The sequence below is a fragment of the Dryas octopetala genome, chromosome 7 (genome assembly GCF_963921425.1).
Source record: "Dryas octopetala chromosome 7, drDryOcto1.1, whole genome shotgun sequence".
In the NCBI taxonomy this organism is placed as follows: domain Eukaryota; kingdom Viridiplantae; phylum Streptophyta; class Magnoliopsida; order Rosales; family Rosaceae; genus Dryas; species Dryas octopetala.
This window is the reverse complement of record NC_141372.1, coordinates 4,224,040-4,250,861: the sequence shown is the minus strand read 5'-3', so window position 1 is coordinate 4,250,861 and position 26,822 is coordinate 4,224,040. Positions and strand designations below refer to the sequence as shown.

Genomic DNA, 26,822 nt, shown 5'->3' with positions numbered 1-26,822 from the left:
AACACAATTAGTGCGACTATGGTAGCAACACCTTTGAAACCCTAGAAAATATATCCAAGCAAAGATCACAGCCGTTAGCATGAGTGGAACCAGAGCAGATCTTGACAAACAATGCAGTTCAGTGAAGCCCTCCCACATTCATCTTGCAGCTAAAACCTGATCTTGTGCTTGAACTAATCACTTTCCAGCCCTTTCAGGCATCATAGTTCTCTTTCCAAAATTTCCAAGTGTTCTGTCATTCTCTAAGATCTTCAAAATAGTAAGCTTGCACCTCCGGAGGGGAAGGCATGGTTGCCACGCATTTGAACTGTTTCCAAAAACAATACAATTCATATCATACCCTATGGTGTGGGAATTATAACCAAACTCAGTATATAAACAATTAACCTAAAATACCTTATGTTTTTTGTACTTCTCTCTTATAGACTGCAATGATCCTCCTCTTCTACCCAAGTACAAGTCGTGTATAATAAGAACGCATTCCTTCAAATCAGATGGTTTATATCCAGAATATTGTTGCAGGGACAAAGTCTGCAAAAATCAAATAACTCAATATTTGTCTTCAATACTTGTTAATTAATGTTATAAAGTCTGGAACAAGTTCTTACCCAAGGGTGACTCTTTGGCCGGATCATAAATCTTGCAAGAAATATAGCAGATGCAGCCACCAAAGAAGGCAAACATTTGACACAGCTGTAATCTAACAAACTTAATTCTGCAAGGTAGTAGCCCAAAAATTCTAACTGCAGATTAGGAGCCTGTAGAAAGCACAAGCAATTAATTAGCTTGTCAAATATCTTCCATCCTTAGCATATTCACAACTGAGAGAGAGAGAGAGTAGCTTACTTTGTAGCTCTCTTGAGCTACTCTAGTGAATCTCCTGCAAACCAAAATGAGAATAAGTAACACTAATCAGTCCAATGTGTTATCAAACTCAAGCATCAAAAGTACATATGACCGAGAATACCCAAGAAGGAAATAATAGTATGTAAGCATTTCCCTAACTCCTTACCTTAGAATTGTCTTTATTGTAGGATTGCCCAACTCAAACTTCAAGGCCTTGAGTATATCAGCCTCCATTTGCAACACCTTTTCAATCAACACAAGTATTAGTCTAAAGTGCTACAACTATAAAACCCACGGAGATATGGAAAAAATTAATCTAAGATGAGAAAAAAGGAACACGAAATCACCTCGTCCTTGGTGTATGTATTATCTGTTATGTAACAAAATTCTTCCACATGTGGAGGGCTGATCTCTTCGTACTTTCTATTTACCACATTAACAAGAAGATTTCTAAGTGGATCTATATTAATTGAAAAAATTCACATAAAAATTCTCAAAATAGTTCCATTGATTTGTGGACTTACGAGGCAATGAGCATTGAAGAAACACCCAGTAACTGAAGCATTTTCCGATTGAGAGATTTCGAGGACAAGAATCTATCAATATACAGAACAGTGAGGTAAAGAGTGTCTGAGAGGAGCTTATATTCCTCTGCAACTTCCACCAACCAGTCTACTAAGATTCCTCTCATATTCGCAGTGATATCCTTCTGAACCTTTACCAAGTAATCAGGTAAAGGTCTTCTATTTGGATCCACCTGAATATAAAAACCCGTCACCATCATTACCCCAATTGCTCAAAACCCATATTCCAATAATATATGTTACTAATTTGACTAATAACCAGGACCCAACGTCAACAACCATTATCAAATACCAATACCCATTATGTAAAAAAATAAACCCAAAATTCCAATTCAAACCAAATCAAAACGTATAGACAAGAAAAACTCCCAAATAAAGCTTAATATTGGCTAATGAGCTTCACTTTGTATCCTCAATTCAATTTTGAAGGTAACCCAGAACCCACTAGTAAATTAAAATCTAAAATCAACAATACCCATCTCCCATTTCTCCAATGAAATCCAATATCAGAAATGGTACATGCAATTTCACAAGTCCTTACCTCCAGCTTGTGAAGATAGTCATAAATGTCTCGGACATAAGGCCCACATATTTGGGGATCATCCGACGTCGCATCAATGTCCTGTGCCGCCGTCAGCGTCACGGGCAGTGCTGTCTTCGCCTTGGCTTTGGTTCCGCATCTCTGCCTCTGCGGCTCAACTCCGTCACCGTTATTCGCCGGAACGACAGCGTTTTGGATGATTTTGAGCTCTCCCAACACTACGCGTTTCTTGGTAGGCGTTTGCTCCTGACCCAAGGTAGCTTCGGCCCTTCTCTTCATTGACCGCGTGACGCGCACGCAGTTCTCCTTCTCCGCCATGGCCCTGCTGTACTGGCTCTGTGAATCTGAAGGTTTGGGTTAGAGAGATGCTATTGGAGTTGGAGGCGAGACACTTTTGTAGTGAGTGATTGAGAGCGCCATTTTAAAAACTCATTTTGGCGCTATTGGGTTTCGGTTTTTAACGTTTTGGGGGTCCATTTGGTTTCGCCTGCTCGAATAAGTTGAATTTTGGAGGTAATGGGAATTCGTTGAATTTTGAAAATTATAAATTTAATTTTTTTTGGTCCCAGAATTTCGCAAATTATAATATGTTTGCTAAAAGATTCACCGTGCATCTTTTCTCACGTCACACTTTTTTTTTTTTTTTTTTAATCTTTATCAACTTTTTTTAACTAAAGAGACAGATAAACTTCATAATATACATTTTAGGGGTTTTTTTTTTCAAGTCCAAAACAAAAAAAATACAATGATTGTCTGACCCATCTGCAAAAACACGGTGACTGCCCAATTCACTTTAATCAGTTAAGCGCTCGGCCCATCACCGAGCATTAGGTACAACCCACCAAACACTCGGTAAAATGTCATTGTGCGCTCTGAAATTGCCACTGTCAGACAGTGACAATCACTGTTACTGTGTGATAGTAGCTATTTAAATTGTAAAAACACCGAGCGCTAGATAGCTTACCAGGAGCTGGGCAGATGCATGTGCATATTTTTAGGTTATAGATACAATTTTTTATGTTGTAGATGACATATTTTTTGTTGTAAATGCATGTTTTAAATACAAATGCAAGGAAGCGGTCGCAGATGCAAGTTGCATATGCAACCACCGAGTGCTTAATAAGAACCACCTATAATTGTCGAGCACTTAACGAGCACTCGGTAGGAATTGTCGAGTGCTTGGTAGACAGTATGAATTTCTACTTAATTTTTTAGTCGGCTGGACTGTGGATTAAATTTCTTTATCATTTTGAGTTTGTACTTAAAGTACCCATAGTGGCAAAAAAAAAAAAAAAAACATTAACACTCCTATAATTGTTAGACAATTATATATTTATTTTAACATAATTCTTGGAGTATTAATAAGGGATTAATGTCATTTTGCTCCTTAAACTATTACACTTATATCAATTTGGTCACCAGACTTATAATTTAAAAAATTAAAGACTCTAACTTTTTAAATTTTGTCAATTGAGATTATTCTATCAATTTACACATTTTTCATCCAAATTTTTGTTTGCATAGCACCATGTGTCAATCACGTGAAATCTTTTTTTAGGAGAAAATGGTCTCTTCTATTTAGATCTTACCATTTTTCCCTCATGCACTATTTTTCTGTCCTTCATTTTCAGCTAAATTTGAATAGAAAATGTGTAAATTGATGAAATAACCTCAATTGGTAAATTAAAAAAGTCATAATTCTTAATTTTTCAAATTAAAAATTTGAATACCAAATAATATACAAGTGTAATAATCTGATGAGCAAAATAATATTAATCCCAATTAATAATGATATAGAGCATATTGCATAATGTGCATTTGAACACTTTATGGGAAATTGTATCCAAACACTTGAAATGGAAGACTCCGACCAAAATATTAAATGCAAAATAAAACTACCAAGCACAATCCATGCCACGTGTCGTAAGATGATAGGTGTGAAGAAGAGTCACAAGGATTGCCAACTCACCTAAAAGCTGTTAGACTGAAATAACAAACTACAGCTGTATTAGTTTAGTTTCAGCTAAACCAGGGTTTATTAGTTATAGTAATCTTCATATAAATACCAAAAGTTGTAATATTCTGATTCATTAAGCAAGTCTCTTTATCATCATGGTATCCAAGCCATGCGATCAAACCTGTTTGGCTGCCTAGAAAATTTCCTCTAAGTTTGTTTCTCATCAATTTCATCTTACCCTTTAACCAACTCTCAATTAGTTTCTTATTTTTAACTTTCTTCTTTCTACAAACTCATTCTAATGTCCTTACTAATTTAGTACTATTATTTTCTAAAAAAAAGACTATCTTTATTGTTGAACGTGAAATGTTCAATATATTTCAACCATTCAAATAATAAGAAAGCATTAGTTTCCAATTTGCAAAAAATTTGTTGTTACAAATTTACAATGTCTTGTATCTATCAAATTAGGGTTTTAATTCCAAATCTTGCTATAAACTTTATACCCAATTTCACCCTTGTTCTGTAGTTGTTCATCCAAACAAACAAAATGATAGTTGTATTGGACTTACTTTAAGTGGAATAGCACAATTTCACACAAACCAAATAGGCAAATATTGAGCATAACAGAAGCTAAATGTGTAAATAAAAGGCAATAAGATGGGGAAAAGGGGCATTGGACAGTGGAGAATGTAAGAATATATAATTTTCTATTCTAAATTCCACTGTATATACCAGGCTTAACCAGCAAAGCATACAAACTTGCAAAATTTGCATCAGCACACTTCATGTGAGCTTATTACATGCACACACCTATACCTACGAATACTATCTATCTTCTATTTTGTTCAGAAAAACACTACATATCAGTCACTTGAATCCAATTGAAACCATAAGTGATGAGCATTATTGTTCTTGGGAGATAATTGGTTTTATCAATAAGAGAAGGCCTGACAAGGGTGCCACTAGCTGTTTCAGTCTGGCAAGGGCAACAAATCAACCTAGCAGTTAAGGTGATCCGGTAATTTTGATCTGTTGGTGCACCACAATCAGATCCCATGCACCCACTGTCACACCACATTGGCTGGGAGTTGACAGCATCCTACTGCTTAAGTACAATCTTGTGGGTCAGTTCATTTGTTTCACAGCTAGACCATACGCTGCATCACAAAGTATTCAATGTTGATATGTATTAGTTAAATTGTAAATGTTGAATGATAACAGTATAGATTCAGCTCATAAGAAGTCCAAAGTAGAGAAAGTTCATCTGGTGCTAACCTGCAGGAATGTTTAGTGAAAGTGTGGAAACCTTCAAGATGGTCCCCAAGCAAATTGGAGTTGATACCACTTCCTCACCCAACAGCAATTGGCCACATTACCAGCCTTCACAGTGACCCTCCAATTGGTTGAGCTTACTCAATACAACCTGTAGCCAGATCTTCCTATCATATTGGACAAGCCCTTGCCACAGGGATCATTCTTATTCATTCAAAACACACCCAAGTATAAATGCCATCTTCCATAATCTCAAACTTCAAATAAAGATACTGGTAGCTCTGGAGGACAAGGAATGGTTGCCACACATTTGAACTGGATCAAAGGGAAAAAGACTTCATTTGAATGATGTTCAATACACAAATTTGGAATTGAGAAACAGTCAAAACAGACATTTGATAAAAATACCTTATGTTGCCTGTATTTCTCTCGTACCACATTCAAAGTTCCTCCTCTTCTACCCAAGTACAAGTCATGTATGGTCAGAACACATTCTATCAAATCAGCTGCTTTGTATTCAGTATATTGTTGCAGTGCTAAACTCTGTAATGCATACGATTTAGTAATTGCTTGCATACATGGAGATGAGCTTAATTAAGTAAGTTATCAAACTCTTACCCATGGTTGGATTTTTGCTCTAGTCATAAATCTTGCCAGAAAGACAACTGATGCAGCTACCAAAGAAGGCAGGAATTTCACAAGTTTGTAATCCAACAAACTTAGTTCTGCAAGGTAGTAAACCAAGAACTCCAACTGCAAGTTGGGGATCTGTAGACAGCACAAAACAGTCAAGCAGTCAATATCAGAAACTATCAACTTAGAAAATCCACATGTGTTTGTGAGCAAGAGAGAGTGGGAAACTTACTTTGTAATTCTCTTGAGCAACATCAGTGAATTTTCTGCCAAAACAACATGACAGAACAAGAACAATCAGTCAAGGTGGTCTAAACCTGGCAAGTAACTATAGTAACCAAAACTAAAAAGGGTTGTTTGATTGTCAGCACCATCCTTACCTTAAGAAGGTCCGAACAGTAGGACTGCCCATTTCAAATTTCAGAGATTTGAGTATATCAGCCTCCATTTTGATCACCTTCAAAACCAACAAAAAAAAGAAACTATTAGTATAAAGTGCATTTATCAATCTTGAGTAATTAAAACCCAAAGAACATATCAAATACCTCTTCTTTGCTGTATGTATGATCTGTTATGTAGCAAAGCTCATCCACATTTGGAGGATCAATCTCTTCATACTTTCTGTTAATTAAATAAATACAAAACCATAAGATTAATACTCATAGTAATCAGACAACAAACAGGGCATGCAAACTGACAAACAGATCCAACGTTTTGTGAGCTTACGCAGCAATGAACATCGAAGCAACTCCCAGTAGCTGAAGCCTCTGCCTATTGACCAGATTCAGGGAGAGATACTTATCAATGTAGGAAACGGAGAGATAAAGGGTGTCTGGAAGGAGCTTATACTCCTCAGCAACTTCCACCAACCAATCCACAAGGACCCCTCTCATATTAGCATTAGCATCCTTCTGAATCTTCTCCATGTAATCAGGTAATGGCCTTCTCTTTGGATCCACCTAAACAACAACAATCCATATTCATTTTAAGCCAAATCCCCAATTGACAAAACATAAAAACCCCAATTTAGATCAACCACAAAACCATTACGTCAACACCCATTATCAAACTAATCCCCAAATACCCAGAACCAAAATTAAACCAAAAGGCTACAGGATCTTATACCCAATTTCCATTATAAAAAATGAACCCATTAAAATCAAGATTGAATCAAATAGACCAACGCCATTCTGATTATCAAATCAAGAAATCAAAGAAAGAAGTAAAGGGACTATCTTTTTACCTCCATACTGCGGAGATAGGCATAAATGTCAGAAGCATAAGGCCCACAAAATTGCGGGTCGTCAGTGGCAGGCGCCGCCAAAGCTTTCTTCCCCTCCGCCTTGGTTTCACATTTCTGTTTCTGCGGCAGCACAAACCCAGAAGTGGGGTTCGCCGAAACGACGACGTTGGCCAAGTTGGTGAGATCTCCGAGCACAGCGCGCTTCTTGGTCGCCACGTGGTGCTCCTCAGACAAAGCCGCCAGCGCCCTCCTCTTCGCCGCCGCACGCGTGATGCGTGCGCAGTTCAGTTGCTCCGCCACAGTGGTAGAAGCCATTGCACTTGGTTGAGCTTCGGTCTTCACTCGCTGTGGTGGCTCGGGTTTGACTGTTTGAGAGAGAGAGCAGACTCAGAGTTAGCGGTGAGAGACTGAGAGCTGAGATGGGGATTTGTAGTGAGAGTTTGAGTTTGAAGTTTTGAGAGAGAAAAAGAGAGCGCCATGTTCAGGTGGCTTTCAAAAATTGTGTGTTTCGCGCTTTTTGAGTTTAATTGTGAGATTTGGTTTTCAGTTTTGGAGTTTGGAGCGTTTTATGTTTTTTATTAATTTTATTATTTCGGAGCGTTTTGTCGTTCGCTTGCTTGGGGTCGATTTGATAATTTAGAGAATGTTTTTTAATTTTGAAATTTGGTACTACAATTTTTACCAAAACCTCTTTCGCGGTCTTATTTATTTGCCTCAGGCTTCGGATTCCGCTGTGTGAAAGTTTAAAAACCTTTTAAAATATCAAATAGCGCCCATTATCTTTCATGCAAGTTTTCAATCTTTATTGGAAAATAAAATAAAATAATAATTCTTTTTATAGTTTAAATTCAACCAATGGTCCAATACCATTTTATCTTTTGATTACTAAAAATATGCTGTTATTGGAAAAAACAAAATCAAATTTATTAAGAATAAGTGAATAACATAACTTAAGTTACTTAAAATTCAAATTTAGAGCCCATTTCTTAATATTTCATTTTTTTTTCAGTTAAAGAGATCAAAGAAAAAAATATGGGAGAAAGGATAGAGAAATATTAGAGACTATAAATACGAGAATTAAATGAAGGGTTATTGGAACAAAAACTTGAAAAATTAACCATTTGAAAATTGAAATTGTTTTTAGTTTTTAGTTTTTATTTTATATATTATTTTACATACATTTTTATCCTATTCTCTTACATTTGTCATCTTTTACTCACTATCTTCTAATTTTTCCTTTTTAATACTGTTTTTGTTTTCTTTAATTCACACATGGACAATATCAAACATGTTTCATCCCATTAGTTATATATGTCAATATTGTTATGTATGCAACGCTTATGATCATAATTTGAGTTGAATTTTTGGAAATAATTCAATACATTGCAAAGAATATATACAATGTGATTGCACATTTGAATACAGACTACACATCTACACAACCATTACAAAGATAACACTAAACAAAATATAATTTATGGCCAATGATATACTAACGTATACGTGTGACACCAATTATTATGACCAACATTTTTTTGGTGATTATTATGACTAACATTTAATTATTACATCAACTTGCAATTATTGTTAAAATTAATCCTTTTGTTTCAAAAGGGTCTTTCTTGCAATTTCAAGTTTGTGAAGGGCATCCCTAAAGCTAATGCGCCCATCAGGAGAGTCAAGAGTGCAAGAGAGCCCAACCTCAATAATTGAGATGAGGCAATTACGTTGTCCTTCTGGGATGAAACTTGGGCCTTTATTGGGCTGATAGTCCATGAGGTCCAACAGCTCAGGGTCCAGTACTTGGACCAACTTGTGGGGGAAGGCTGACTGGACCCATCTGATTAGGTTTACATCTCCTGTGAAACTTTCATGGGTTGGGCTTTTCCCAGTGAAGAGCTCCAACAACATCACTCCGAAACTGTATGCATCTCCTGCTGTCGATGGCTTTTGTCCAAAATTATACTCTGCATCATAGTTCATTCTCAAAGTCAACAAATTTAAAACCAACCACATCTATTAAAATGATAGCTCTTTACGGTACTTCTAATAGTGGAATGCATATCATAGCATTCAAATTAAGAAATTACCCATTTGAACTTGAAAATTAGACAAAATTTGTTTTTCTAAAAACATTAGTCAAAATTTAGAATATTAGAAATATTCCTTTCAACTAATGCTCGAATCCCTTCTATCTAATGATATTTTTCTACAAAATGTTTGAGGGGTTATAAGTTCAAATCCCTACTCTAGATCAAAGAGGATCTCCCACGAGCACTACTTGATAAAGTCGAACATTACTCAAAGAGAGTTCGAGCACTATTTGAGAAGAACTCGAACACTTCCAGAATTATATTCTTAGAACTCTAACAATAAAGATTAATAAAAGGGTTAGTGTTCAACAATTATGATTAAAGCTAAGTAAGAATTATAATAATTTTAAGTTAACTCAAACCTGGGGGTATGTATCCTATGGAACCCTTTAGGACATTTGTGGAACTAAGAGAGTGTTGAGTGTCTGCAGTTCTCTCTATCAGCAACTTGGCCAGCCCAAAATCTCCAACCTTTGCAGTCATTTCTTTGTCCAAGAGAATGTTGCTGGGCTTTAAATCACAGTGCACCACTGGAACTTCACAATCATGGTGCAGATACTCCAATCCACAAGCTACATCAATGGCCACACTCAGCCTCTCCTCAATCTTCAACCCATTTCCATCTGCATTCTTTCTCTTACCCTTAATCCAATCTTCCAAGCTCCCATTACTCATATACTCATAAACCAAAGCCAGAAACTCCATGTTCTTATAGTCCAAGCTCGAGCACGATGTGACCAGCTTAACAAGATTCCGGTGCCTCACCCTCCTCAATGCCTCACACTCTGCAAAAAAACTCTTCCAAGATCCAGTCCTTTTTATATCAAGCACCTTCACTGCAACTTCAATGCCTTCTCTCAGATACCCTTTGTATACAGACCCAAAGCTCCCCTTTCCAATCAAATTTTCCGGGTTGAATATCTCCGTTGCCCCACGGAGCTCTTCATACGAGACCATTTGGTGCTGCCCTTTTAGTGGCAAGTCACAAGTTTGTGTAATCTTCGCTTTGCAGCCTTTTCTTTTCCTAAAGTAAAGCAACCAGAGAGCTATAATACATAATGTTAATGTTACCAAGACAGTAGCAATGACAAGAACTGTGACCAGTACTTTACTTGGATGACCTCGAGTCCTATTAACCACACATGGCAAATGCAGGCAAAGCTTTGGATTTCCTTGAAGATAGACTGAGGCATTTCTAAATACTCCACCACTGGGAATTACTCCTTCCAGGTGATTAAAGGAGAGGTTCAAGTACTGAAGGGCCACTAGCTCCTGAAGTTTATCAGGAATGGAGCCAGAGAGCTGGTTTGAGGAGAGGTCAAGAATCTCAAGGCCTCTCATTTCTCCTAGAGCATTGGGAAGAGGACCTGAGAGTGTATTTCTGGCCATGAACAATCTTTCTAAGCTTGTACACTTTTGAATTGAGCTGGGAATAGACTCAGACAAGTTATTGTCAGAGAGGTCTATAGTGACAACCCTTTCTAGGAGCCCAATTTCTGCAGGCAAAGGCCCACTTAGAAAGTTGTTAGACAGATTCAGAATTTTGCTCAAACTGGGGAGGTTCAGAATTTCCCTAGAAATGCTTCCATTGAGCAAGTTGTTGGATATGTCCATGGACAGCAATTTCTGAAAGTTAGCAAAAATAGGGGGTATATGGCCAACAAAGTAATTCCCAGATAAATCAATGTGGTTCAACTTCAGGAGATTACCTAAGGAATTTGGAATGTGACCAGACATTTTGTTTCCTGCTAAGCCAAGCATTTGTAGTTCTTCCAGTTGGCCTATTTCAGTGGGGATCTCACCAGAAATTGAATTGTAGCTTACATTCAGCAAAGTCAAGCTTCTGAGATGACCAATTGAGGTGGGTATGTGTCCGAAAATTCTATTCCCTCCCATGTACAACTTTGAGATGACCTTGGAGAGATTGCCTATGGATTCTGGAATCACACCCTCCAAACGATTGCCATCGATGGCAAGATATTGAAGGCGGGTGCTGTTTGTCAAAGAAGTAATGAAACTGAGACCATCACTGCCATGGCTAACGATCTGATTGAACCCAATGTTGTACATTTCAAGGAATGGCAGATTTCCCAGGCCTGGTGGAACTGTCCCTTCAAGAAAATTGTTAGACATTCGAATTGATCGAATCCCAGAGATATTGTGCAGAGAAAATGGAATCTTCCCTGTGAATTGGTTGAAACAATTCCGGTAGTATAAGAGATTTGGTAGCTTGTGACCAAAGTCAATGGGAATCTCACCCCACAGTTGGTTTGAAGCCACAGTGAACAGAACAAGGGATGATATGTTGTATATGGATGGGGCAATAGTCCCATTGAGATGATTTCCAGAAAGATCAAGTTCCTTAAGCTTTTGAAGGAGACCCAATTCAGATGGTATCACCCCACTGAGGCTATTTGTACCCAAATTCAAATTGGTGAGCAATGAAAGGTTGCTTATGGCAGGTGGGATTGAACCATAAATATTGTTCCTTCCCAGATTCAAGACCTGAAGCTTTTTCAAGTGGCCAAGCTCTTCTGGAAGCCTTCCTGTAATGTTGTTCGCCATCAAGTCGAGGACTTGGAGAGCAGCCAATTGGGTCATGTTTGAGGGCAGAGGACCTTCTATTGTGTTGAAGCTCACGTTCATAGCCTCCAAGCGGAAAAGATTGACAATTTGGGTAGGAATGGTTCCGGTCAATTTGTTGTTTTGGAGTTGAAGGGAGTGAAGAAATGAAAGGTTACCAATGTGGGGGCTTATGGACCCTGTGAATCCCAAGCCTGAAAGGTTCAGACCGACAACTCTCTGGCCAAGTTTATTGCTGCAAACGACACCAGTCCAGTTGCAGGGGGATGAATTATGGTCCCAGAAAGATGGTGAGAGACTTAGCCCTGACTTCAATGAGATCAAGGCCTCTTTGTCTGTGGCAATGCTTGGAATGGCCGACTCTACACTCAGAAACATGCATATGAGAACAGCTAATAATATGGCAAACTGAGGCAGGAGATTGAAGTGGGAATCCATTTCTCTTGGTTGTACAAGGTTTAACACTTCAACTGCAATATAATGATATATAAACCCGACATGAGTCAAATTTGGGGTTCTGGCCAACGTTGGACTTGGTTTTTGCTTTTGGCAATTTGGCATTTTTCATTTTTGATTTTTCTATATGTTGACTGTTGTGAATTGTGAACTGGGATTTCATTGCTATCCACCATAGTCCCATCGCCATCGCCATTAATCACATCCGTCAGTATCAAGACCAAACAATTAAGAAAATATCTACTCCTCGCATATCAACACCATTTAGTCATTAACCCATCTCATACTCTTTGTCTCCAACAAGAAAAGAAAGGGCAAAATTTGTAAGCAAATTCAAGCTTTGAAGGGGAAAAGAAAATATAATAATAAATAATAAAACAAAGAAAAACATATTTCTTAGCTTTGAAACAGTCATGCATGCGTTGCTCCAAAGAAAAGAATCTATGGTCAAGCCACTAATAGCAAATTTGACTGACCATAGATCAAGCATACAAGTCCAGTCCTGCTGATCGTCAAGTTCAGGTCTCTGGTTAGCACTTTTTTTTTTTTTTTCTTTCTTCTTTTCATCATATTTCCATCACGGCACGACATCTCTTCTAATTAAAACTATAGAACTTTTGCAAAAAAATTGGGGAGTTCATAGAAGATTAAAGGAAAATTCATTACTAATTATTAGTCTATTATTTGAGGATATATGACATATGAGTCCGATCGATTTTATATTTTTATGTGTCTATTTTTTTTTTTATTATATGACAAGTCATGTAGTAAGAGATCAAGTAAGCACAATTTACATATAAGACCGTCCCATAAAAAACTTTTGTTCCGGTTAGCATCACTGTTACTCTTTGGAATTAAAGCTTGCCCCTCAATGAGTCCAATCAACCTTGTTTCGTCAATTTTTCCTATACCAGTTTGACGGTACTTACACACGCATGATTTGATGGCACTAATGCTAAATAAACAAATATACATACAAGTCTTCAAAGTTGATCGTACTCTATGCATACATAGACTCTACTTTTCCATATGAATTAGGAGAAATTAGTAGAGTCTATACAGCCTAATATCTTACCCTACTCGCAAGAATTTAGATCACCAAAATGAAAAGTCAAGCATGTAATTATCTAAATGTTGTCCTATATATCACTAATATATAGGTTCAAGTGTACGTGTAGTCGTCGTGCAAAAACGTAAATTACAAGCATTAAGTATGCATATTTATTTAATTTTCTAGGATTTCAACATGGTAATTAATTAAAGACACGAATATTAAAAAAAATGTAAAATATAGTGACTAGCTATATATGGTATTTTGTTTTTGTTGGTATATATCTAATTTCATGTATGGTGTTGCATGATCATCAAGAGTAGTGGGTGTCAAGATGGTTGGTGAATTGAACTGAGATGACATATATAATTCCTGCAGTGCTCGTCCAGTGGACTGCGAAACAGGCAATCCTCCATCCCCTGTCGAAAAAAATTTATTTTATTAATTTTAAGGACTAGCTATTATACTATTACATGCAAAAGAAGTATATTTATACCTGTCAGATAGAAGTCATTCCACGGGGACAAGTTGACATCAATAACTTGTCCCAATTGATCTGAACGTTGTTGCACATTAGTATTATTAATGTTGTTGTCTTCCAATTCCAAACCACTTCCTCTTCCTGAACTCATGTGATGATCATCAAGATTCGTATTTTGTTGTCCATGAAGCAGTAGTGCTGACGACTGAGGTGGTACTATTTCAAGTACTCTACTTTGTGCTTGATCTCTGACCCCAGAAAAAAAGAAAAAGAAAAAAAGAAAGAAAGAATCATTTAACTAATTAGAAATTAAGTAATTAATTTCGAGAGCTAATAATTAAGATATATGTATTCTCTTAAGTATCACCTTAGGGGAAGAAGTCCATTTGCATTCAAAAAATTTAGGATCTGAACTTGTGGGTGGTCTCTTTGTGGAAACCAGTCCAGAATATTATTGTGCGGGCTAATTCCTGTAACAAGTACTTCATCTACATTTGCTGTACCATCTGGAGGTAGATGTACCTACTTACACAATTAGTTCAACATATCAATGAAATTAATTTATGTCCTTTCTTGACACATAAATACTTGAAATAATGTATCCCCTCCTTTTTTAACAGGTTAATTACCTGTGGCTGTGTAGCGGAAGAATCATACGTCTCCAGAACTATCTGTTTGATTTGCCATCAATATCATATTATAAGTTATGGGATAAAATTAATAGAGCAGATTTTAGCTTCAGGCACTAGATGATCGATCTGTAGCTCATATATAAATATACCTTGCGCATGTGCAAACGTTTTAGAGTTTCCTCAAGGATCTGCTCCCTGTACTCAACATCATGCAATGTCGTGACTTCAGAGAGGTCACCTTCAAATATCCTGCAGTGGACAATCATTAATAGTTAGAGGTATATCTATAAATGATGCTTGCTAATTGTACTTATTCAGAAATTAACATATTGCAGTAGAGTTTCATATATCTAGTTATATATATGTGTGTGTGTGTGGCACCTTAGTCGATTTTCCATTTCTTCCAATTGTGACTTGTAGCATAAGATTTCTTGTTGAATCTCCTGAAATTGTTATGAAATGATTTAAAATAATGGTGAGGATGAATATATGAAGCCATGTTGATCAATTATTCAACTTGCTTGTGCTTGATGGAAATATAATTCTCTTTCATAATTAAACTAGTACCTCTTGTTGATCAGAATCAGTACTCATTGGGCTGCATCCATCACATGACACGAACCAGTGTATATGAGTATATCCAATAATTCCATTAACGTAAACAAAATCAGTACTAACTAAAATCAGAGAGAATATATATTTATGACATATATATGTGGTAATTATATATGTTCATATCTAGCATGTTGCATTTGTTATACTATCAATTTGATCATATATTCAAATATAGCAATCCGCTTAATATATCACAAGTCTAAATATATATTTATTGACTAGCTGTATGAGAACATATATAACATGTTGTCTGGTATACATTGGTAAGATAAAATGCAGGGATCGACTTAGAAAAGGAAGGAACCTGGACCTGGTTGCTTGATGGCCGGTTTGATCAGCTTCAGTACTCCTTAACTTGGCAAGAACGCGCTGGAGAAACTGTACATTTGAAAATAATTTCAAAGAAAAAGAGGAAAAAGTATGATTATAAAAAACATAAATATTCACAATGGAAAACGGGGTGGTGTCTCTTTGAATTTGTGCCGCTTACCTCTTGATTATGCAGACTTTATAATTGCATGGTAAGTTGTCAGAAACGAAGAACAAGTACCATACCACCATACCAGAGGAGGAAAGAAAAGCGATATATTAACACAATTAAACACAATAAATATGGAGTACTATTACACTCATTAAATTTGTTAATTTATTCATCAAATCATCAAATAATGTAGTAGCTAGTATTTTATTTATTCTAATTTAATTTGATCCACTTTAAAATTCATGTACTTCTAACATATATGATGTTGACATGTGTCTTGATGCATTATTTGCTAAGCAAATTTAGTAAAGAAATTTGGTGACTCTAATATTAGACACCGACAATCTGTGTCACAACTCACAACAATTATCATATAATCTTCTTACCGTCCTCGCTCATGACCAGAAAGGTTAATATATCGCACCAGAATCTCTTCAATGCTTCAACAAAAACAATAAAGAATTCATTTTAAAATATTAAATTAAGCAGAATAGTAAAGAGAGAATGAAATGAAAATTGTAAAAGAATTTTTGTTCTGCTTTTAGTATATATTCAGCTTATAAAATGATCATATATAGAAGCAGATGCACACAGTAGTAGCGCCTATATATATATCGATCATTGTATATATATAAGCAGACATATCACCTTTTATTGCCAGAAAAGAGACTGAGTCTCCCAGATGAAGAAAACATGATGAGAGCAACATCAACATCACAGAGAACAGAGAGTTCATAGGCTTTCTTGATAAGCCCATTTCTTCTCTTTGAGAAAGTGACTTGTCTATTCGTCGTGTTCTCAATCTTCTTGATCTGAAGCTTCACTCTCCCCATTCCTTTCAATACGTATTCCTCTTCACTGGTCCTTTTATTTTTCTATTTTGGGAAGCCTAGCTACCTAGCTAGCTATATGGAAAGGTAGTCGTAATGATAGAGAAATAGGCTAAATGTTACGCTCTCACACATACCTCATAACCTCAAGATCATATGCAGTACATCGATATATATATATATATATAATGCAGAAGGTAGGAGAAGAAGCGGAAAGGTGGAAAACTAGAAGCAAATATGGACAACTTGTTTTGTCATTGTCAGGCCACTCATAGAAGCTGACGAGAGATAGAGATAGAGATAAAGAAAGAGAGAGAGAGATTGCGGTGCATGGTGAAATATACGTGTCTAATATCACTTAATATAAGTTATTCACGTGTCAAAAATAACTTTAAGCGATATGTCAAGTAACTGGTGAAATAAAATCATAAGTTTTTTCTATTATTAATTTGTGTTGAATAGAATTCTAAGTTTTCTTGTTATTAATTGGTATTGAATCTTTTTTTATCTAGAAAATGCATATTTGAAATTAGATCATCTCTTTGGCCACAAAAAAAAAAAAAAAATCTCTATACCAAAACTAGTTGGTCAATTAATTTGGATTAAATTCTTTAATTTAATCATTATAATTGATCAAATTCTTTTCATGATTTTTTTTTCCGTTACATTGGATGAAACTCTAAACTATCAAAATTAGGAGGAGATGGATACTTCAAAATCAATTTGTAATAGGTAATTTTGTGAAAGACATGGGTGCGTGAATGCTGAGCTAGCTAGTAGTTTTATGTTTGAAGCATTATGATAAATAGATAGGCATCCTTCTTCTGCCACGACGTGTCAATGTGTCATCGTTTCTTGCTGGCAAGACGGACCTTTGATTTTGCACTCACTCGCATGACGCCTGTACTCCGTAGTCCGCATCTATGTTGTGTGCGTGTGTCTATCTGTCTGTGACTGTGACCGCTCGACCATCCTTCTCTCGACCCGACTCGACTCTAGAGGACAATAATGCAACAGACCACATAGTACAGAACAGAGACCAGTCTGAGAGAACAGAGACCACAGAGACCACAGACTCCACAGACTATAGAGAACAGAGACTAGTCTGAGACCTTGTCCCTGGTTGGGCTAGCTTCAAACCCTTCCCTTGCGTACATTCAAATTTGAGGTTTCAATTCTCTACATGGAAATCGATCATTCTAGAATATTGTGGGCGTTCAATTTCATTTTACTCAAAAAAACAAACAAAGAATTGGGCTGCCAGGACTTTGGTAAGTAAGGCTGCTCTTGGGCTGAAACGAGCCCACAAACTCAACTTGGTGGATCCATTTTTGGCCTCTAAACTCTGAAAAATTGTTTGTTTTCTACTTTTCTCTACATGCCATACGTAAACACATAATTATGTTGATTGATATAAGTGCAATAAAGCACTATTTTTGCATGCATAATTTCTGCTCATTTCGTTGAGGTTTTGGGACATGTAGTCGTCACTCCCACTAAACCTGGAATTGGGAAATGAAGTCCTCAAAATATTATAAATGGTTCGTTTTGTTTTGTCCTCAACCAATTCTGACTCCATTGATAGCTCTCCATTGATAACTATAAATATAGTCCAAGTAGTGTTGAATTTGTCCATTCTTAGCTAGTATACATTTCATATGTTTGTAATCTTTGAAATTTGATTAATTTCCTTGGTATTTTACTTTGACAATGGTATTTCATTCAATCAGGACTTGAGAGTGCGATTTTGGCTTATGGGATATGTTTGTGGGAAAACCCACATCGACCCGAACAGCCAATCACAGCTCGACACGTGGCTGGTCAAACATCCACCTCGGAGTTGATTCCCAGTGGTCAAACTTTGACTTCCACGTCATCACTGATCAACACTTCCTCTACCAGCTCAGACCGGATCTCCACACCGCCCCTCCTTGTTCGGTCCGAGCCGAACCGATGATCTTCCATGGAGTCCAGTGTCCATCTTCCCACGATCATCCCGGCTCGGCTCGGCTCGGCACAAGAGATGGCTTCCTTCCGAGTTCTGGCGTCGACTAGTTAGGGCTCGGAAAGACTCCAATCTATGGACCGGCTCGGCCTGGATTCCCATGCCCGATCCGACCACACATGGACTTCGTGTCTTCACATGAAAACATGTGTTCGTATCGGCTCGGCTCGGCTCTCCGCCGCCATTCCCAGGAAGATCACGCTAGGACGAACCGCCACACTTGAATGCACCTGACACAATCCTCTGACAGATAGAATATCAGGCTTGCATTCATGACTGCTGGGCAGTTTACCTGGACCTTCCAACCTTGCATTTAATGGAGCATTCAATGCAGCATTGAATGCTGAGGAAGCAAGCAGCTGAGCATGCAACTAGGTCTAACCAGGTGCGTGGGTCTCTGGCAACCATTCATTCACAGGCAGGTAACTTAATCATTAAGTCTTCCTTTGCCTATATAAGACACCACATATGCATAAAATGAGGCACCTAGCAATCCACGAATATACACGCAAAAACACTTGCATTCCCTTCTACAAAAAAAGCCTACCCAACTTGCTGAGAATAACCCAGAACATTTGCCTTGTTCTTCCCATTCTCCCAAGTTCTTCCTTTGTTCTTCCTCACCCACCATCAAACACCATCACTGATTTCATCATCGGAGTGTGTTTGGCTGGTACCACACCGGTCCATCTCCTTTGATCTTGTTTTTGTCTACAGGAAGATCTCAACCAGCATCCACTTCATCATCCAACAAAGCACCTGATCAGCCAGGTCAACTTATCTAAGTTGTTGCATCTACCTTACGAGAATTTGCATCAACAGATTGGCGCCGTCTGTGGGAAGCTGACTTCAGCCGTTGTGTTCATCACTGCAAACGCTAAGCTCTTCCTCCACGCAAGTCATCATGACTACCATATTTCGGGACACCAGTTCTTCTTCAGGAGCGTCTCAGAATGATGAACAACATCAGCCTGAGACACCTGAGAAAACGAGGGGAGCACAACTCCCCAGGACGCCAAAGTCCAAAGGTTCCTCCAAGATCCGAGCCGCTCACAAACTCCTTAAGGAGAGTCAGCGACATCTGGCCGCTGAGAATGCACTCCTGAAGCAGAATAATGAGCTGCTCGCAAAACAGGCCGAGCTGGCCGGGGAACTTGCACGCCACCGTGCTCAACTTGAGAATAGTGGGGGATCGGGCTTCCGATCACGCCGGACCCGAACCGAGCAGGAGGTCCTTTCGCCGTCTCCTTCTCGGCAAAGCACTCCTGCCGAGCCGAACGACCAGACCGATCAGCAGGACTCGGATCACGTCTTCCCGGGCTTCGAGGACATGCCCCCGGCCGAACAGGCCGAATGCCTGAACGCCCACCGTCTTCTTCAGCAAAAACAGGCGGCTTTCGGGAAACGTGCCCCCAGGAATTCGGGCGGAGACCGTGCCGACCCGAATACAAATCGACGACCCCCGGCCCAATCAAGGTTGGGGGCCAACAGTCCTGCCGGTTCGGCCGAAACCAGGGGCCCGATTCGGAATAGACTCGGCCCTATCGCCAGTCAGGATCCTTCCCCATCAGGAACTTACTCGGGGAGGCGATCAGTGAGCGACCGACTGGGGTCCACCATGATCATGTCGGATCGACAACCGGCAAGCGAGAGGCTCACTCGTCAGCCGGTGAGTGAGAGACTCGGCAACCAGGCCGAGTGCTCAGGGGAAAATGCGGCCGAGCCGACCCCGCCCAATGTGGAAAATCTTGTTCGGACTTTGGTCCAGGACCAGATCCGAAGCGTCCACGATCGGCTCGGACATGTCGAGGTCTCCAGGGGGTATACCGGTAGAGCCGACCACGGGGAGGAACTTCCCCTCCCGTACACCAGCAGAATCATGGATGCTGAGGTCTCCCGCGACACCAAGCCCCCCAAGATGGATCAGTATGACGGGACCAAGGATCCCTACGACCATCTTGACAGCTTCAGATACGCCATGGAGGCCCGCCAGGCATCTGAAGCCACGAAGTGCAGAATCTTCCCTTCGACCTTGAAGGGCTCGGCTCGGGGTTGGTTCCGAACCCTCCAACCGAACTCCATCGACTCCTTCTCCGACCTCCGGAGGGCCTTCCTGGCGAGATATCGGGTTGTATCCGAACGACTCTACAACTTGAACGATATGTCGCTCATCAAGCAGCAGGAGGGGGAGAGCCTCAAGGCCTATCTGATCCGCTTCAACATCGAATATACGAAGTGCGACGATTGCGACGATAGGTCAGCTAAGAATGCCCTCATGCAAGGCCTGCACGCCGGGGGACTCCGTTCCCACTTGATGAGGAATCCTCCCTCCACTTACGATGAGCTTTCTGCCGAAGCCACTAAGTGGGCGCGGGCTGAGGAGTGGGATGCTCAGGTGGAGGCCCTGAATCCCAGGCCGACCTCGGCCAAAAGGAAGGAGGGAGAGGTTGCAACTCCCAAACCCCAGGTCCAATCCAAGAAGACCAGGACCGAGGAGCCACGCCAACTTCTGGGCAAGGGACCCAAGTTTGTCCAGTACACGGAGTACACTCCCCTCAACGCCGGTCTGGAGACAATCTACTCCAAGGTCAAGGACCAACTCCCAGTCGCAAGGGAGATCAAGGGACCACCCCCAGACAAAATCAAGGAGGGCGTCTTCTGCAAATACCATTCCAATCACGGCCACGTCACGGGTGATTGCTACGCCCTCCGCGACGGGATTGAGACTCTTGCCCGGGCGGGTAAGATCAATCAATTCCTGGCCGGTGGGCCTAGGGTACCCAAGGCCGCGCCGAAGAAGCCCACCAACACCATCGAGGTCCAGGATGCTGCCATCGGATCGATCGGGGGGGGACCAACCTTCGTGGGGAACTCGAACCGATCCCAGAAGGAGTATGTCAGACAGGCGGCTCAAGCACACGAGTCCCTGTCGATCCAGGCGGGTCAGCCCAGCACTTCCAAAAGACAGCGGAAGGACTGGGCACCGGTCACCTTTGAGCCAAACGAGGCAAACGAGATCATCTTCCCCCACTATGATCCGGTCGTCATAGTGGCTGAGGTGGCCGGGACAACCATCGCGCGCTCCTTCGTCGACGGAGGGAGCTCAGTCAACATCCTCTACCACTCTGCGTTCGCGCAGATGGGCGTCGGCGAGGATAAGCTGGAGACCGATACACCTGCCTTGGTCGGGTTCGGGGGAGAAGTGGTTCAGCCCCTCGGACACATCTACCTTCCCCTTTCGCTCGGGAAGGGGCCGATCAAGAAGACCTGCATGACGTACTTCATTGTCGTCAAGCGGCCGTCAGCCTACAACATCATTCTGGGCAGACCGGCTCTGGTCGACCTTGACTGCATCGTCCATTACGCCAACCTCCTCATCAAATGTCCGGTGGGCGACGACTGCATCGTCATTCAGGGGGACCAGTGCTCGGCTCGGTCGTGCTACGCCGCTTCAATCAAGCAGAAGGGTCAGCTGCCGAACTCGCAGGAGCTTGACTCCATCGCCGATTCGGGCAGGTGGCCGAGGGCGGAGACATTCGACTTCACTTCCGAGCCGATCTCAGATTCTCGACCCCTTCCCGCCGAGGCTTGGGAGGAAGTGCCGATCTCTGACGAGGCACCGGATCGGCTCGTCCGAGTGGGGACTCAGATCAGCCCCGAGCAGCGCTCCGCCATAATTGACTTCCTCCGTGCCAACGCGGAAGTGTTCGCCTGGTCTTACGATGACATGCCAGGCATATCGTCTGACGTGATCACCCACAGGCTGAATACTGACCCGGGATGCAAACCGGTCCGTCAGAAGAGGAGGTCATACGATCCGGTCCGATACGCCGCCATGGCTGAAGAGGTAACCAAGTTGCAAAACAACGGGTTCATCCGGGAGGTCAACTACCCCGACTGGCTCGCCAACGTGGTCATGGTAAAAAAGAACAACGGGAAGTGGAGGATGTGCGTGGACTTCACCGATCTGAACAGGGCTTGTCCCAAGGATAGTTTTCCCTTGCCCAGAATAGATCAGCTCGTCGATGCAACAGCAGGACATCAGCTCCTCAGTTTCATGGACGCCTACTCTGGATACAATCAGATCCTGATGCACAAGTCCGACCAGGAAGGCACATCTTTCATAACGGATCGCGGCATGTACTGTTACAAGGTCATGCCCTTCGGCCTCAAGAATGCCGGAGCCACCTACCAAAGGCTGGTCAACCACATGTTCAGATCTTCCATCGGCAAATCCGTAGAGGTTTACGTGGATGACATGCTGGTCAAAAGCGTCAGGGCGGACGATCACGTCAAGGACCTCTCAGACATGTTCGGAGTCCTGAAGGAGTATCAGATGCGGCTGAACCCAGCCAAATGTGTCTTTGGGGTTCGGTCAGGAAAGTTCCTGGGCTACCTGGTCAGCCAACGGGGGATTGAAGCCAATCCGGAGAAGATCCAGGCTTTGATCAACATGAAGTCCCCAAGGACACGCAAGGAAATCCAGAGTCTGACTGGAAGAGTCGCCGCCCTGAACCGGTTCATCTCGAAGTCCACTGACCGGTGCCTCCCTTTCTTCAAAGCCTTAAAGGGAGCAGGGAAGAGCATAGAATGGACCCCCCAATGCGAGCAGGCCTTTCAAGATCTGAAAAGGCACATGGGGGAACCTCCCATCTTATCCAAACCGGAGGAAGGTGAAGAACTTTTCCTCTACCTTTCTGTTTCGGACTCGGCTCTCAGCTCGGTCCTGGTGAGGAAGGTCGGCGGTGTACAACACCCCGTCTTCTATACGAGCCGAGCCCTCGCCGATGCCGAGACCAGGTATCCAAAATTCGAGAAGATGGCTCTCGCCCTGATCAGCTCGGCTCGGAAACTGAGACCCTACTTCCAGGCTCATTCTATCGTTGTCTTGACGGATCAGCCGCTCAGACAAATCCTAGCAAAACCTGAGACTTCAGGTCGGCTCATCAAGTGGTCAATCGAGCTCGGCGAATTTGACATCATCTACCGTCCCAGGACGGCCATCAAAGGTCAGGCCATGTCAGACTTCATCTGTGAGTCGACCACCTCGACGGAGGATCCACCGCGCGCCGACGCTATGCCAGCAGCAGCTGATCCGAACAAAATCGGCGAACGCGACCAGGTTGATCTCATCACCTGGACCCTCTATGTGGACGGATCTTCCAACGCCATGGGAAGCGGGGCCGGGCTTGTTCTGATCTCCCCAGAACAAGTTGTGATGGAGTATGCTCTTCGCTTCAGATTTCAAGCATCCAACAATGAAGCAGAGTATGAGGCACTCATCGCCGGGCTCAGATTAGCAAAAGAGCTCGGCGCGATCAAACTAAACATCTTCAGCGACTCCCAGCTAATCGTCAATCAGATTTTGGGAGAGTATGAGACTCGAGAGCCTAGCATGACTGCTTACCTCGAGAAGACTCGTCTGCTACTTGGAAACTTCCACGAATACAGAATATCCCAAATCCCGAGGGCAGAGAACTGCAGAGCCGACGCCTTGGCGCGCCTGGCTTCGGCCACAGACACCGGATCCGCCAGGCATGTTCCAGTCGAAATCCTGGACAGACCTAGCACCGCCGAAACCGAGGCCACGGTTATGCAAACCGAGGCCGAGCCGAACTGGATGACGCCGATCATCACCTACTTGGTCTCCGGGATCCTCCCCCCAGAGAGGGATAAAGCACGTCTCATCAAAACGAGGTCGGCTCGGTTCAGCATGATCGATGGTCAGCTCTACAAGAGGAGTTTCTCCCTGCCTTACTTGCGGTGTGTCACTCCCCAAGAAGGTCAGGATGTGCTGAGAGAAATCCACGAGGGGATATGCGGAAACCACTCGGGAGGAAGAGCCCTCGCCTACAAGACGATCAGACAGGGTTACTTCTGGCCAACGCTGAACAAGGACGCAGATCATCTGTCTCGCGCTTGTATCAAATGCCAGCAATTTGCCGCGGTTCCCCATCAACCTCCCCAATTGCTGACTTCCATATCCAGCCCCTGGCCGTTCGCGCAGTGGGGACTCGATCTGATCGGTCCTATGCCGAAGGCTAAAGGGCAAGTCACCATGGCGGTGGTAGCAGTCGACTACTTCACCAAATGGGCCGAGGCCGAGCCCCTGGCCACAACCACAGCCGAACGGATGGAGACCTTCGTCTGGAAGAACATCATTTGCCGGTTCGGCATGCCGCACACCATCATTGCGGACAATGGCAAGCAGTTCGACTGCAATAAGTTCAGGAGTTTTTGTTCACGTCTGAACATCAACTTGCGCTTCACCGCGCCATACCATCCGCAGTCGAACGGACAGGTCGAGGCCATCAACAAGATCATCAAGAAAACCCTCAAGACTAAACTAGATAAGGCTAAGGGAAATTGGCCTGAACTCCTGCCAGAGGCACTTTGGTCCTACCGAACTTCCTATCGCAACTCCACGAAGGAAACTCCCTATGCGTTGGCGTTCGGAACTGACGCCGTCGTCCCGGTCGAAATGGGGACTCCTTCATTCCGGACCGGCACGTACAATCCCGAGACCAATGACGCCGGACTTTGGCTCGGCCTGGACATGATCGAGGAGAGGCGAACCGACGCCGATCTCTGCCGAGCCGCCTACCAACAAAGGGTAGCCAAATATTACAATCAAAGGGTCAGACCCAGAAGCTTCGGATTGGGCAATCTCGTCATGAAAAAGAATCCCCTTGCCATCAAAGAGAGCTCATTCGATCCGAACTGGACCGGACCATATAGAATCACGGGCATAGTCAAGCCCGGCACTTACAACTTGGCCACTCTGGCTGGGAAGCCTCTCAAGCATAGCTGGAACGCTGAACACTTGAAGACTTATTACCAGTAAAAATGTAGTTAGGATCGGGGACTGTCCGACCTAACACCCATTCCAATCAATGAAAAGATGAACATTTTTTCTACTCATTTTTTTTTTTTTTTTTTTTTTTTTTTTTTTTTTTCGAAGCAAACACTGGGGACTCTACTCCTATACACTTCTAACAAAGAGGAAAGATCTAAGTGTTTCCTTCGAAAAAATTGTAAACCCATGTGCCGAGCCGAAGCGTCATTTCCGGCCCGATGCTCGGCATATTACAGACTCATCAGGTCTATAAACTCATGTGTCGAGCGGGCGCGCCATTTCCGGCCCGATGCTCGGCATATTACAGACTCATCAGGTCTATAAACTCATGTGTCGAGCGGGCGCGCCATTTCCGGCCCGATGCTCGGCATATTACAGACTCATCAGGTCTATAAACTCATGTGTCGAGCGGGCGCGCCATTTCCGGCCCGATGCTCGGCATATTACAGACTCATCAGGTCTATAAACTCATGTGTCGAGCGGGCGCGCCATTTCCGGCCCGATGCTCGGCATATTACAGACTCATCAGGTCTATAAACTCCCGTGCCGAACTAGCGCGCCACTTTCGGCCCAATGCTCGGCATGGTACAGACTTATCAGGTCTATAAAAATCCCTGTCTGAGCCGAAGCGACTTCCTACAGTCCTAACGTTCAACAGGATATTTCTAAAAGAAAAATATACACTCCAACCAAAACTTTCATCGTGCATGCCGAGCCGATCTGAAAGTAGGTTTGAATATTTTTCTCAAAAAACTGCATTCCTAAATATCTCAATGGGTATGCCGAGCCCATCCGAGATGACTAGGATTTTTTAAATTTTTACTTATCCTGGTTATGCTTATCAAGCTGATCCGAAGACAAGTTCTAATTTATCATCACCATTCATTTTCATTTTAATCGGCATGCCGAGCCGATCTCAAAATGTCTTGGTTCTTATTATGTTTTCACTTTTATCATTTTCTTTTCCATGTGTTATTAGTTTTTGTCGTTAGCTTAATTTCCGAGCCGAACTGACAGCAGCTTGTATCATATAAAGAAAATTCTGATAAAATTAAACAACATAAAACCAAATACAAATTGTTCCAAAAACAATTAAACCCGAGCCACACTTCGGCTCGGGAACAAAAAACAAAAACAAGACAACATAAAAGTTAAATAAAATCAGCCATCATGCAGATCGCTCGGCAGGGCCCTCCTGGATCGGCTCGGTAGACTCCTCGGGCGTCTCCTCGCCGAGCTGCACCACCTCAACCCCGCCGATCTGCATCTCAGCATTGGGATCGGATTCGGGGACCGGGGGAATCGGGGTCGGCTCATATGCAGGCAGTGGAGGATCTTCCGGAGTCGGCTCGACTTCGGCGCGGACTTGGCGATCGGGAGAAGGAAGCTCATCCTGTTGACTTCCCTGGGTGTCTTCATCGTCATCGGACTCGCCAAGGAATGAGACATCCCAGTCCGGCCTCTTCGATTTGATCGCCTCCAAGAGCTCCTGATACCCATCAAAATGGGCATCAGCCAGTGCCTGGGCGCTCGGCACTTCAGCTCGACGTCTGAGTTCGGCATTTTCGACCCTCCGTTCGGCAGCCTCGACGTCTCGCTGAAGATCGCCGACATAATGCCTCAAGTCCGCCACATTTTGCTCCGAGGAGGCAAGCTCCTT

The 26,822-nt window shown here is 42.2% G+C and overlaps 4 protein-coding genes across 4 annotated transcripts; all 4 read right to left on the bottom strand.

Annotated features, from left to right (window-relative positions):
• Positions 1-229: 229 nt before the first annotated feature.
• Positions 230-2,300, bottom strand: LOC147278707 (putative cyclin-A3-1). Its single transcript, XM_086250597.1, has 8 exons — positions 1,972-2,300; positions 1,371-1,603; positions 1,194-1,269; positions 1,013-1,089; positions 847-880; positions 609-758; positions 397-531; positions 230-307 (listed from the first exon to the last, which is right to left on the bottom strand). The coding sequence occupies exons 1-8, from the start codon at positions 2,287-2,289 to the stop codon at positions 236-238; spliced, it is 1,095 nt and encodes a 364-aa protein (XP_086106723.1). The 5' UTR covers positions 2,290-2,300; the 3' UTR covers positions 230-235.
• Positions 2,301-4,848: 2,548 nt separating this feature from the next.
• On the bottom strand, positions 4,849-7,394 carry LOC147278706 (putative cyclin-A3-1). The gene is made up of 9 exons (XM_086251248.1): positions 7,080-7,394; positions 6,563-6,795; positions 6,382-6,457; positions 6,217-6,293; positions 6,069-6,102; positions 5,822-5,971; positions 5,612-5,746; positions 5,207-5,518; positions 4,849-5,088 (listed from the first exon to the last, which is right to left on the bottom strand). The coding sequence occupies exons 1-8, from the start codon at positions 7,392-7,394 to the stop codon at positions 5,456-5,458; spliced, it is 1,083 nt and encodes a 360-aa protein (XP_086107374.1). The 3' UTR covers positions 4,849-5,088; positions 5,207-5,455.
• A 1,059-nt stretch (positions 7,395-8,453) lies between these two features.
• LOC147278705 (uncharacterized) lies at positions 8,454-12,193 on the bottom strand. The gene is made up of 2 exons (XM_086252615.1): positions 9,535-12,193; positions 8,454-9,046 (listed from the first exon to the last, which is right to left on the bottom strand). The coding sequence occupies exons 1-2, from the start codon at positions 12,191-12,193 to the stop codon at positions 8,673-8,675; spliced, it is 3,033 nt and encodes a 1,010-aa protein (XP_086108741.1). The 3' UTR covers positions 8,454-8,672.
• Positions 12,194-13,723: 1,530 nt separating this feature from the next.
• LOC147278704 (agamous-like MADS-box protein AGL104) lies at positions 13,724-16,304 on the bottom strand. The gene is made up of 10 exons (XM_086250227.1): positions 16,120-16,304; positions 15,858-15,911; positions 15,481-15,496; positions 15,301-15,368; positions 14,943-14,973; positions 14,757-14,818; positions 14,525-14,624; positions 14,373-14,414; positions 14,111-14,265; positions 13,724-13,991 (listed from the first exon to the last, which is right to left on the bottom strand). The coding sequence occupies exons 1-10, from the start codon at positions 16,302-16,304 to the stop codon at positions 13,724-13,726; spliced, it is 981 nt and encodes a 326-aa protein (XP_086106353.1).
• Positions 16,305-26,822: the final 10,518 nt, after the last annotated feature.

What these genes read in the sequence shown, in the direction of transcription:
- LOC147278707 (XM_086250597.1), bottom strand. Translation starts at nt 2,289, where the DNA reads ATGGCGGAGAAGGAGAACTGCGTGCGCGTCACGCGGTCAATGAAGAGA. An exon ending in ACTATCTTCACAAGCTGGAG is followed by an intron (nt 1,604 to 1,971) that starts GTAAGGACTTGT and finishes TTTTATATTCAG; the next exon opens with GTGGATCCAAATAGAAGACC. An exon ending in GGCCAAAGAGTCACCCTTGG is followed by an intron (nt 532 to 608) that starts GTAAGAACTTGT and finishes TGATTTTTGCAG; the next exon opens with ACTTTGTCCCTGCAACAATA.
- LOC147278704 (XM_086250227.1), bottom strand. Translation starts at nt 16,304, where the DNA reads ATGGGGAGAGTGAAGCTTCAGATCAAGAAGATTGAGAACACGACGAAT. An exon ending in ACCGGCCATCAAGCAACCAG is followed by an intron (nt 14,974 to 15,300) that starts GTCCAGGTTCCT and finishes TGATGGATGCAG; the next exon opens with CCCAATGAGTACTGATTCTG. An exon ending in CTGATTCTGATCAACAAGAG is followed by an intron (nt 14,819 to 14,942) that starts GTACTAGTTTAA and finishes TAACAATTTCAG; the next exon opens with GAGATTCAACAAGAAATCTT.
- LOC147278705 (XM_086252615.1), bottom strand. Translation starts at nt 12,193, where the DNA reads ATGGATTCCCACTTCAATCTCCTGCCTCAGTTTGCCATATTATTAGCT. An exon ending in CATAGGATACATACCCCCAG is followed by an intron (nt 9,047 to 9,534) that starts GTTTGAGTTAAC and finishes ACTATGATGCAG; the next exon opens with AGTATAATTTTGGACAAAAG.
- LOC147278706 (XM_086251248.1), bottom strand. Translation starts at nt 7,394, where the DNA reads ATGGCTTCTACCACTGTGGCGGAGCAACTGAACTGCGCACGCATCACG. An exon ending in CCTATCTCCGCAGTATGGAG is followed by an intron (nt 6,796 to 7,079) that starts GTAAAAAGATAG and finishes GTTGTTGTTTAG; the next exon opens with GTGGATCCAAAGAGAAGGCC. An exon ending in AGAAATACAGGCAACATAAG is followed by an intron (nt 5,519 to 5,611) that starts GTATTTTTATCA and finishes CCTTTGATCCAG; the next exon opens with TTCAAATGTGTGGCAACCAT.